Raw genomic sequence first — 13,105 nt, 5'->3', positions numbered from 1 at the left:
GAGGACACACACGCACAGGGGCCAGACCAGACCCTGCCTCTGGACAGAGCAGAGGTGAGTTAAAGCCAATGAAGACCTGAGGTCCATTCTACAAATGCCTTCTAAATCAGTAGTTCTCACGCTTTGAAGAATAAAAAAAAGCAGATTTACAAGCTCACAGCATGGCACAAAGTGATGCACTGCTTGTACTGTACATCTGCTATTTTTGTATAGCCAACGCTTATAATCGAAAATGACACAGATGCTTTCCTGGTTTAAACACTGTCAGAGTGTACAATGTTCTGCAATGAACTTGTTAAGGCAGTCTGTAGGAGAAAGACAATACATATAATAATGAGGCAACACAAGAATTCAGAGTTTGGAACTATGAGGATTTTACTGGAGTAAGGAGCCAAGACTTACATGACCTGTTCATGCATGGAAACCCCAGTCTGACTCTCAGAGTAACATAGGATCACAGCCGTTATATCTTTCACTCCCACAACAGCCAGCCCCCAACATAGCCTCAAGACTTGAGCCTATCAGTTCAACAAATTGGACAGTAACAGAGTGAGACAAACAGCACCACAGGGGTGTGACAGATGAGATAATCTCAGAGGAAATGACACAGCAGGAAACAAAACGGAACCGAATATTCTATACTCTATAGTACAGATTAATTATAATGACAATGAACCTCATTTATGGTCTCTGTCAGCTGGAAACTCATAATATGAGTTTCCAGCTGACAGAGACCATTATGTCCAAAAATGTTACTTTTCAGGATTCAAATGTAGCAAGCGCCCACATTTGAGCTGTAGATCTGCTCCTTTTGATGCTTTTGTGTGACCTTGTAGTACGATCAACTAGGACATTAAATTATGAAAATACGCAAAAAAATAATAATTATGGAGATAAGAGGTTTCTACTCGACATCGACGACATACTAGGGCGACCGATGCCTGTTGGGAACGCATACCGCTCCAGGTATGTACAGTATGTAATGCCTGTACATTGTACAGAGTACAGTACCCGTTAACTTAATATACTTGGAGTCCGGTCTATGATGTCAGTACAATGACATCATATTGATGACATCACAGGGATGGACACTGAGACACGCTGTCGGGCAGAAACCTCTTATCTCCATATTCTAACTGTTTGTTAACATACTTGATCACGCTACAGCGTCACACAAAAGCAGTAGCATATCCGCTTTGATTTTGTAGATTGGAATCCAAATAAATAAATTCAGTTTTGGACATAATATGAGGTCTACACCATAATAGAATGTAGAATGGGATACAACTTGTTGAACACAAGCCCTTTGTGGACACTTGAAACCTAGCATCCATATTAAAGGTGTTTACATTAGTCAAAAAACAACCTCACATCGCGCATCGCAACACATTGTGTTGTGATCTTGTAGATTTGCGATTTTTGGCAATGAGAAAGTTTTAAGTGTGAAAGTGGTTAACTTCCATCTTCCTCTCATCTGCAGCCATGGGTCAAGCACAGTCCCTGGGCAGCCTGTCCGACCAGGGCCAGACGACACAACCTGATGCCGGAACCCAGAGCCCTCCCCTGGGCCAGCATGGCAGCCCCAAGTCCCCGAGCATGAAGGCGAAGCCCCGGGGGCAGTTATGGAGGGACGACGATGGGGGAGTCGTGCCGGACTGGCACGAGAAGGAGGCGGTCTCGCAGACCGTTTGGTACGACGCCGGCAATGACCCCGAAAACGTAGGCCCGCAGGAGCAGACGAGCGGCCAGTGCTCTGCGCTGCTGGACGTTAACGCTCAGCATGGCTTGTCATCGGCTGTCGGTCATCCCCGTGCTTCTGGAACGCCGCCACAGCCGTCACATGGGCCCGGCACACAAAGACAGGAAGTTCACAGAACACAGCGGCGGGGGGAAGAAAGACTGGAGAAGGAGGAGGAGGAGGAGGAGGAGGAAGGGGGAGGAGAGGACAGGCGGGAAGGAGGGCCGGGCAGAGAGGTCGAGGGAAGCAGAGAGGCACGCGGTAACGGCAGCGTGAGCAGGGCCAGCAGCAACAGAGAGAGTGGAGAGGCCGAAGAGAGAGAAGAGGAGATCGGGGACGAGAAGGGAGGGAGTGAAGAGAGAGGAGAGGGCAGGAGGAAAAGGAGGAGAAAGAGGGGGAAGAAGGGAGCCAGGCTGAGCTCCAGCTCCAGTGTGGAGTCACAGAACCAGATAGACACACAGATCCTCACTGAGACGGAGAGAGAGAGACAGGCTGAGGGAGGAGGAGGGGGAGGGGGAGGGCCTCAAGTGAGACAGACAGACACCGAGGCTAAAACAGGAAGCGTTGAGTCCCCGGCTCCCAGCAGCACTGAGTCAGTGTTGAGAAAGGAAGCTGACGCGTGCGGCATGCATCTGCCCAGCCAGACGGAGGGCAGGGACTCTCCTGGACTCGCTTGCAGCCTTTCAATCGCAGACGCTGCACCAGAGGTTGATCAAGCTGGCAACGGAGGAATGGAAAGTACAGGAATTGTGTTCGCAGAAGTGTCAGAATCGGAGGAATTACCGCATGACGATGCCATGGAAGCCGTGGAATGGCAGGACAGCATCAAGCCTGCGGAATTGGGAACATTGAGAAGTCATACGGAATCCATCCGTTTAACAGAATCAGAGGATTTTACTGTAGCCGATGAAAGACCGACGCAGATGGAAGCTACTGGCTATCAGGAGGAACTTTCTCTCAAATGTTTTGCTCGCGGCGAATGCACGGAAGGTGGGAACCTCACTGAACTTTCAGAATGTCCTAATGTTTTCAAATTGGAACCTGTAGATTCTATGGAGCCTACGACGTCAGCAAGGACTGTTGGATCTGTACTTGAGACTGTGGATTATGGGGAACGTCCTGAATGTAACACAACTGTGAGCCCCGTCAACCCCGTGCGACCTATGGAACACGTGGAATGTGCGGGATCTGCACTGCGAATGAGAGATGTGGAAGCAGTGGACGGCCTACTGTTTGAGGCCACAACGGATGCTTCGCCGATGATTCAAAAACAGGAAGGAAGCGCCGCTACGAGTGCAAGGGAATACCCAGAGCATTGTTCGGCCGGCGGGTCGCTCAGCGCCGCCCGGAGCGAGGGGGACGCGAGCGAGGGAAAGCAACAACCAGGCGGAGAGAGTGAGGTGGGAATGAGAGAGGGAGCTTGGGAGGAGAAACAACATGAAGAAAACAAATGGATGGAGAAGGAGAAAGGGGAAGAATTACCTGTCATAGACACAGAGGAACGTGAGACAGGGAGAGGAGAGGAAATGGGTAAGGAGTTGAACTGCACAGAGGTCGAGAAAGAACGGCGCTACACTGAAGAGCTAGCTGCCACATCAGTGGCCGTAGTGACCGTAGCCATAGCATCAGCTATCGCTAACCTAGAGCTGGCTAACTTGTTCGCGGGCAGTCTCTCTGATAACAACCCCGACAAAGCGATAGCACAGTCAGTCACAGAGCAAGCCAGCGTCCCACCTCTGGCGAACAGCCAACAGGTTGACACAGAGGTACCAGCCGAGACAATGAACCGGTTTACAAATGAGTCACATGCTAGACTAATGTATCCTGACGCTGGGCAGGTTGTTGAATCTGATATTGCGATGTTGACGCGGTCAGGCAGAGAAGAGACAGCAACACTGACCCAGCATTCTGATAGCGTAACGTTGCCACACAGCAACACACCAGACACAGCGGACAATGCTCTGCCATCGCAGAAGGAAAGCCAGCTTCTAGCACGGTCAGACTCACCTACACCAGCTGGTGTCACGGAGCAGGCCAGTCATGCTGAATTGTCAACGAAATCGTACATTGTGTTGTTGACACAGCCTGACACCGAGGTAATTAATCCCGTAATAACTCCACAAGACCAACTCCCAGCATGTTCAAATAGTGAACTAGGCAGAGAGGCAGGCGCCTTAGCACAGGCTACCATCACGCCTTTAACACGTGACGCGGTCACAGCCGAGCCAGGCAGCCACGATGGCACAGTGCAGGGAGACGATAACCAGCAGCCTTGCCCCGTGGTAGACACGGGACAGGACCTGCCGACCAATCAGACAGCTGGAGAGCGTAGTGCTGACGCCATGGCGTCCAACGCCAAGATGGAGACAGAGGTCCGAGGAGAAAGGGCCGAGGATGGGCTAGGATCACTGCTAGAGAAGAACCACAGTCACACACAGTCAGAAGTAGAAGGTCACTGCACCTCTGTGTCCGACATTACTACTGAGAGCGAGCTGGGTGATGATCAGGTGCACGGGGCAGACCACGTAGACGTTCACGACTCCGTCGGCAAAGGTGAAACGATGAGAAATGACGTGGAAGAGCGGCGTGCCGGTGTCGTCCACTGTGAGTCCGAGGAGGAGTGTAAAGGTGACCCGCACCCACCGGCGCGCAAATGGAGCGAGAGCAACTTTGTTGGCGATTTTGCACACGGCGATATTGAACCGTCCCAGCCACTAGCGGGAACGGGGCTTGTCGTTGGCGAGCCTGTGGAAGTTGGTAGCAGCGGTGGAGAGTTCCATGCCAGTCCTGTGGACAGTATGGATGCTGTGTCCCTAGGCCTGCAGAGTCCTGTGGACAGTATGGAGGCTGTGTCCCCAGGCCTGCAGAGTCCTGTGGACAGTATGGAGGCTGTGTCCCTAGGCCTGCAGAGTCCTGTGGACAGTATGGAGGCTGTGTCCCCAGGCCTGCAGAGTCCTGTGGACAGTATGGAGGCTGTGTCCCCAGGCCTGCAGAGTCCTGTGGACAGTATGGAGGCTGTGTCCCTAGGCCTGCAGAGTCCTGTGGACAGTATGGAGGCTGTGTCCCTAGGCCTGCAGAGTCCTGTGGACAGTATGGAGGCTGTGTCCCCAGGCCTGCAGAGTCCTGTGGACAGTATGGATGCTGTGTCCCTAGGCCTGCAGAGTCCTGTGGACAGTATGGACGCTGTGTCCCCAGGCCTGCAGTCACACTCGTTGACTGTGGATGCAGTGGACGGCTGGAAGGAGAGAGAGAGAGCCAGAGCCAAGCAGGAGGAGCAGGACGGAAGCAAGGAAGGTAACTGGTTTATTAGATCAATTAAAGCCCTAATCAGCCCTAATGTCTCTCTCTACTGCATGCCTCTGAGTGTGTGTCTCTCTTTATCTATTCACACTCTGTTACATTGTAAAGTACTTGAGTGTTAATTAAATGCTGAGAGCTTAAGAATGGATCCTTGTGGGTCATTTTCGTATACTCTTAGAGTTTGATTACTTCTAGATTTCACTGCCCTCTCACTGACATACATGTACAGTATAAAGTATATGCATTATTTGGTTCTCTTGAAAAGATAATAAAATGTCCTATACCAAGTCAACAGGTGCAGACTCAAAGGTATAACCTACAGCTAGGTATTGCGACAATAATGTGTAGGCTAATTGTATTTACACTGCTCACGAAAACGGCATCGTTGCTGTCAGGAAGAAACCTTGCAAATTAGTTTCTTTCGTAAATGGATGCCCTAGTGGCCTAGTTCATCAAACAAGAGTGCCACTCAAAAGTAGTGAAAAAAGCTTGCATTTTCACTATTTCCGAAGATTTCCGCTCCGTTTCCTGAAAAAGTAACGGGTTGTGGAGATGTGAGGTTTCCGTCCCGACAGCTAGCATGCTATAAAAAAAAAGGAAAATCAAGGGAACAAAGTGTTCCCTGAACTTATTTTGGCAGTATATCTACGGAAGCAGGAATGGCATAAAAGCCATAAAAATAGCCGCTGAGCAAAGCCTCGGTGGGGTCATTTGACAGAAACACAATGGCTTTGTATTGTCCCTCTGTGTGCTGTGATATTTACTGACCCCTCTAGTCCCAGTCGGCCCCAGAGCTGCACTCTTTGATAATCTGATGATTGTTCACTCCCAATCAATGAGGGGAAACCATGGGCCCTGCGGGATCAACTCATTAAGACCATAATAATGATTGTTTGTGTGTGTGTGTGTGTGTGTGTGTGTGTGTGTGTGTGTGTGTGTGTGTGTGTGTGTGTGTGTGTGTGTGTGTGTGTGTGTGTGTGTGTGTGTGTGTGTGTGTGTGTGTGTGTGTGTGTGTGTGTGTGTGTGTGTGTGTGTGTGTGTGTGTGTGTGTGTGTGTGCGTGTGTGTGTGTGTGTGTGTGCGTGTGCGTGCGTGTGTGTGTGTGTGTGCGTGTTTCAGTAGAATTTTAAGCTACTCTTACTCTACAGGAGTATTTACACATTTCAATACTTTTACTTCTATTACACTACATCTCAGGGGCAAATATTGTACTTTTTACTCCACTACAATTGTTTGAAAACTTCAGCTACTATAGTTACTTAGATTTGAATTATTATTACAAAACATGCATTAGCCACTTCAGCCTTATGTAAAAATAGACAATGTAGAAGATCAAGTGACGCTTTGTGAGCTTGTACATCGGCTATTTTCAAAGATGTTATACATGATAACTTGTGAAACAGCACATTCTGCATAATGAATAGTACTTTTAAGTAAATGTTAATGGCATGCCAATACTTTAGTAATTTTACTCAAGTACAATTTGATTACCGGACTTGTAGTGTTTTAGTGATTCTACATTGCAGTATTGATACTTAATAAATAGCACTAGTGTGTGTGTGCGAGCGCATGTGAGTGAGAGAGCGAGAGAGAGTGTCTATGTTGCTGAATATCCTCGGGCATTGCCATTTGCTCTTTATGTGTGCACGTGAGTGTGTGTCAGTTATGTTGACTTAACTCCAGTGTTTGTTTGGGGCACGGTATCCAGGCAACATTATGTCATCAAGACTTACAGTAGACGGTGAACTAGAGGCAGACTGAGAAATGGTGTGTGTGTGTGTGTGTGTGTGTGTGTGTGTGTGTGTGTGTGTGTGTGTGTGTGTGTGTGTGTGTGTGTGTGTGTGTGTGTGTGTGTGTGTGTGTGTGTGTGTGTGTGTGTGTGTGTGTGTGTGTGTGTGTGTGTGTGTGTGTGTGTGAACTGTATGTACAGTATCATATCGCTGTTGTCGGGCAGAAACCTCTTGTCTCCATATTCAATAGTTTTTTTATTTTTTGTTTTTTTGTAAATTAACACCCTACTTGACTATGACGAGAATAGCAGGTCCACAAGCTTGTGTCTTGAGTTTGTAGATCTCTTACTGGTAACAGTTTTTATTTTTTATTTAGAGATGTGAGGTTTCCACCCGACGGAGACGATATGTGTCATATATGTGTTGGGAAGGTGTGTGTGGGGGGGGGGGGGATGTGACGTTTAAATGCTTAAGCAACCATGCATGTACACACTAAACAATCATTGTCCATTTCGGAATTAGTAATAATAAGTAATTTACTATATTTATTGATATACAATTATTTATAATTGTATATCACCTGGGGCGTATCCTCCATGATGTATCCCAAGGGTGATCAAGTCTGACTTACGTCCCAGAGCTACCCTCGATCAGTCCCATTAGGGAAAGACCAGGCCCACACAATCTGTTGCTCCGGAACTAGACAATGGTCTTCAAGCCTTTAAACGCAGAGCTCATAGACATCTCCTGACCACCCCTCACACTGACTGTTTAGCTGCAGAGAACCATTTGATTGGCCAATGGATATGTATCTTATCTTACTTGGCTATTGTTCACAATTGCATCCAAAAAGAAAAAAATAATAATAAAATAACTACTGTGCCGGGACTGGGAGGTAGATCAATCTAGAAGGACTAGGCTCTGTGGGTTGACTCCTGTCCGGGCCCCTCCTACAGTACGTACAGTATGTCTCACCAGGTCCACTCCTGCTCTCACCATAGTCCAGGACCTGTGTGTTGCACCAGTCCCCCAGCACCAGGCATGTCATTCAGGAGTGGTGGATACCGTGGATTCTTGAGCCACAATGGTTCTGCAGGTCTCAGCTCATCTGGGCAACGGTGGTGCTGCAGGCTCTGCTTGCGGCATTCCTATGACTCACTATAAATATAATAACTATAACGTAAAAAACATTGCATGGATGCACCTGGGACGTATCCTCAGTGATGTATCCCAATGTCAACGGGGTTTCGGGGCTCTCGAACATCATACCCCTCACTCAGGTGACCCAGCCGGGGCGATCAAGTCCCGACTTACGTCCCAGTACCTACCCTCGATCAGTCCCATTAGGGAAAGACCAGGGCCACACAATCCGTTTCTCCGGATCTACTCTGTCGGGACTGGTAACTTATACTAGACTCTAGCAGTGTTACACTCTCTATCATTTTTTCACGTCAAGGACCCTCACATTCATATGTATGTGGCCGTGGATCCCCATCTCAAAACATTTTGGCCAGGGACCCCCAGAACTACATACAGTATCAAGAAAAAACAGTGCCTCACGATATCTGCTGTTTATGAGTAGCCGCCCCAAAATATAACATAATATGGTTAAAGTGGTTAAAATCATTGTGATGCTATATTAACACATAACTGCTTTAAGTGGTTGAGGGGGAAACAGCATTGCATTATCTACCTATAAAAGCCCCTTTTTATGTGGTTTGGACTTGCTGTGCTCCGAAACGTCAGTCGATCAACAGACTTCTAGGAAACCGCTCAGTTCAGTGGAAAACATGTCCAGAAAGACAGATGACTATTTCACTTCATTTAGACCCTGTTTCACGGTTTCACCTTGTAGGCTGTAAATGACGTGGTTGGCTTTGTCCGCTGTGTTCAAGCACTGACTTCAGTTGTTGCGACATACGTGCACAAACAGTGTGACACTGGTGCTGTGTCCAACACTCGTGATATGCACTGCAGCTGTGCTAATTTGTATGACGTCTACGCTAAGGCTAACCACGTTTAACCGCTAACACTATCAAATGTATCGTTACCACTAATGTCTCGTCAACGGCCTGTTCAAGAATCGGAATACCTGGAGTAAGGCGAGAAGAGTCCCGGGATGCAATATTTAAATGTCTCCCTACATACTTCGGAGATGTTCATGAGCAGGGCAGGAAATGCAGCTGACTGTACCGTTCCCTCTTCTGCCTCTTTACTGTCAATATGTTGTTGTTTGTCAACATCAGTATCTCTCTTTTGCTGAGATTGGTAATTCTTAACTCCCCTTGACTCCCCATCTTCAATAGAGCCCAGTGACTCTTTTTACAAATGGCCAAATATTGTTAATTGATAGTTAAACTATCAAACTGTACTCCGCTGTACACTGCCCATTTGTGGCGACACTACAAAAAAGTAGGCAAAAAATGACAGTGGCCTATAACGAGTGCATCAGACTGCTGCTCAAAGCCCCAAGATGCTGTAGTGTCAATGTTTGTGGAAATCATTCAATGTACCCACTTGCCCTGCTGTGTTATGAAACCTGATGTATCGATTTATGTGCAGGTTAACAGACTCTGTGAACAGCATCATTGTAGCACTTACTAATCCTGCTAAGAGCTCTGTTAGGCTGTCATCTACGCTATGGAGCCACTGGAGCTCAAGCCTGTATGTACAGAGATACAGTAAGGTTGATGCCTACCTACAGTATGTCCCCCTTGTTTGTTTGTGCTTTGTTTATTTATAGGTCGTTTACAAAATGCCAGGCCTATACGGTATAATTCTTTAACAGAATGTAAAAGATTCCCATGAGGCACACAATTATATTCACAATTTCACATATATATATAATATTGGCCAATACTATATATTGGCCAGTAGTGTTTGCAAAGTCACTTGACTTTATTTTTACCAGCTGCTGTGTAACAGCTGAGCTGGTCTATGATCCATCACTTTGGCTTTCACGTACTAGCAAGCTATCTTCCTCATTGGCTGACATATTGCCTTCCTCGTTTCTAGGCAACCAAACACTTTTTGCATCTAGTTTTCTTTCTTTCTTTTTTACAAAGGCTATTTGTCACAGTAGTACGGCCGGTGCAGTGAATGTATTGTTCTGAATGTCCGACCAATCAGAGAGACGCTCTTTAAGTAAACACACTTGCATCATTTCCTTCACTGCCTTTTGTAATCAACAGAATATATCTTTGTCAAAGTATTTGTCACTCAAACCAGTTCACAGAAGCTCTGCTGTGCACTTCTTTAGCAAGCTAACGCCCACAAGCTACTATGACAGTTATTTAGATTAGTGTGAGACAAGTCGAAGAAGAGATCAGATATGTCAACAAAAAAAAGCTAGATTTGCGCCTCATTTCTCAAAACAATATAATCCTCGCTTACAAAAAGTATGTTTTGGGTGGATTAAATGACATTTGCGGTAGCTGTTAAAACTCATTGACCGCCATGCAGAGCGCCACACATATATAACTCAATGGGCGAGGCTCTTACATTGAAAGCCGCTTTGGCCAGAAACTCAGAGTCAGGAAGTAAAATCCCCTATTTAATCAAACTAATTGATTTCATTGTTTAAAAAGGTTTGAATAAAGGTTTTTATCATGACTTTTCTACTAGGCAGAGACAACAGTCAGAGAAGAGCGCATCGATTTGTTGCTGTTAGCGATTTCTGGTATTGATTCTGAATCAATAATTACATTTATGCCCCAGGAAATTGGGCAACCGTTAGTCAAAGGCTGCACGTCACCTCCAGCTACAATATCCCATCTGACAACACAAATCAGTCTATAGTTTTAACCATATGTGTTGATCATGTTTTGGTCGAGATCATGGATTTCACTATGCCATGCCAGACTTTCCGGTCCTTAATCGCCATACCCAGTTCCTGCTTACTGATGCATGTGTCCCTACTAGCGATGACATCAGGGAACGACAGTTTTCTACCTCTGGTCTGCTTTGAGGCAGGATTCCAGAGAAGAAAGGAAGATACTACCTCATGATCAGCTCTGTAGCAGTGGCCAGCAAACTGTGTTCTTCTGGATCGGACTAGTGAAGAAACACGGGGCAGGTTGGCGTATATTAGAGAAGTCAATGGATGGTTCTTCCAAGAGAGATTTTGTGCTCTCATTAGAAGGCGGGTGTAAGTGCCATCCAGCCGTTTCTCTAATTTCTTTGAAAGTGTCCATGTCTCTGTGCCGTTACATTTACAACTTAATTGTTCATTTAGACCAGCAGATATAGAAACTCAAAACATGGGGCACGATGGCACAGTCGGTATCGCTGTCACCTCACAGCAGAAAAGAAATGCGTTACAAAAAATAAAAACATTTGTGGGATAGTCGGGTATCGTCAGGTTTCCACCTGACGATATGTGACCAACATGCGAATGCATAGTACAGTATAGCCAGCATCAATCAGACAAACGAAAACAAAACTAAAAAAGGTGAAAAGAAGGAATAAGGGTGAGGTGGAGTCTGTAGAGGTGAGTCTTCAGGCTCTGTGGTTAAAAGAGGACAACCTCTTGAAGTCATTAAACATCCACTAACTGTGTCGTTCACCACTGTGTGTGCAACCACACATCCCCCCCAGAACCTCCACCTCTCTAAAGTGGTAAACAACACATAGCTTACTCATCATGGGGTTACCCATCGGTTCACCTTTTGAAGTCTTTCAACAACTGCCATGTTCACCACATATTATGTGTGTAACCAGTGCCAACCACACATTCATCCACTCCTGTCCCTTTGCAATAAAAGTTCCAAATGACTCCCAATGAACCATCGCATGTACATTATACTCGTACAGTACATACAAGGTTTCTGCCCGACAGCGACAGTATTCTCTTCATTCAGACATTAATCTTTATCAGTCATTATTAGAACAACTATGACAAATGCCTTGCTCATGTCATGAGTATAGAAGCAACCCGAAAAGGTGTTATGTCTAATACAGCTTGCGGCAGGATTTGGGGAAGAAGAAAAGGATTCACAACCGTTTAAAATACCCATAATGTAAATCATCCTTAAAATGCTAACTAGGCAATCTCGAGAAAGTTGGAAAACAACTAAGGCAACACGTGTGTGCAGTGTGTGTGTGCACTGTGCACGAAGGCAGCGTGCACGATTGGGCTCACAACTGGTTCAGCCCAGATGATGAAATCCAATCTTGCCCAATCAGGCCTGTGACCCTAATTGAGTTTGACACTCCTGGCCCGGTATTTGTCTTATTACAGAAGTATGTGTGCGAGTGTGTGTGTCTGTGTGCATGTGTGAGAGAGAGAGCACTCGTGTCTTACCTGTTTGTGAATGTCTTAATAACACAAACGGTCTGTTGATTTCCTGTTCTTTTCATGTATAAAGAAAGCTTGTTCCATCTCCCTGTTCTGCCAGTGCTGTTTCATGTGCTTTGTTACTGTGTTTCATGTCCTCTGTAGGAGTGTGTACTCAGCAGTGGTATAAAGTAACATATTTACTGTACTTAAGTACCATTTTGAGATATTTTCAATACTTTTACTTCTACTCCACTACATTGCAGAGGCAAATATTGTACTTTTACTCCACTACAATTATTTGAAAACTTTAGTTACTAGTTACTTTGTAAATATTGATTATCATTACAAAACATACATTAACCACTTCAGCCCTATATACATTTCGGCCATTTGAAAATAGCCGATCTACAATATCACAATGAGTCGCGATGCGACAGATTGTGAGCTTGTAGATGTAGATGTAATGTTTTCAAATTACATTTCATACATTTGAAAACTTGTGAAATGGGACATTCTGCATAATGTGTACTCTCTACTTTAGTACACTTCGATGCCAATATTTGTTTCTACATGGCGTATTACTTTTACTTAAGTGAGATATGTGAGTAGTTTTTAACCTAGGTGTTCTCTCTCTCTCCTCAGACCCAGACAGAAGCACAGCCTTGAGACAGACTGACAGCCTCCTGGAGGTATGTACAAATAACAACATTTACTTGTTCTGATATTTGCCAAGTTCACGTGCACAAACTGTACCTACAATGTGTCCTCTGTATGTTTTGGGGCTTCTCTGACTTCATTTGGAAAGAACAGTTAAGAGTGACAGGAAATGGAGAGAGACGGGATTGGAACTACCGGTGTTCCACAATCTCCGAATGCTCTATATCTATAGAGTCTGGAACTACACAGGACGTCAGCATCTGTTTGTCACATCTTTTTTCAAATTATATTTACATTCTATATCATTTTTTTCCATTTCTGCTGAGCAGCAAGCTATATGCTTCGATGATTTTGATTTATATTAGGATACATTTGCGCGACTGTACAGCCAAAACGGAAGTGG

General features: G+C 45.7%; 1 protein-coding gene across 4 annotated transcripts in view; it reads left to right on the top strand.

The window, feature by feature from the left end:
- Positions 1 to 6: 6 nt before the first annotated feature.
- LOC308314218 (uncharacterized protein) overlaps positions 7 to 13,105 on the top strand; it is a 79,367-nt gene continuing 66,268 nt past the window's right edge. For all 4 annotated transcript variants that reach the window (XM_080761717.1, XM_080761715.1, XM_080761714.1 and 1 more), the window contains exons 1-3: positions 7 to 54; positions 1,481 to 5,032; positions 12,688 to 12,734. In XM_080761717.1, the coding sequence (XP_080617843.1) occupies positions 1,483 to 5,032; positions 12,688 to 12,734 (3,597 nt within the window). In that variant the 5' untranslated portion in view covers positions 7 to 54; positions 1,481 to 1,482. The remainder of the gene's footprint in view (positions 55 to 1,480; positions 5,033 to 12,687; positions 12,735 to 13,105) is intronic.

The sequence above is a fragment of the Protomyctophum bolini genome, assembly GCF_963924005.1.
Source record: "Protomyctophum bolini genome assembly, chromosome: 4".
NCBI lineage: Eukaryota > Metazoa > Chordata > Actinopteri > Myctophiformes > Myctophidae > Protomyctophum > Protomyctophum bolini.
The sequence above is the reverse complement of the archived record's forward strand: the minus strand, read 5'-3'. Positions and strand labels throughout refer to the sequence as shown.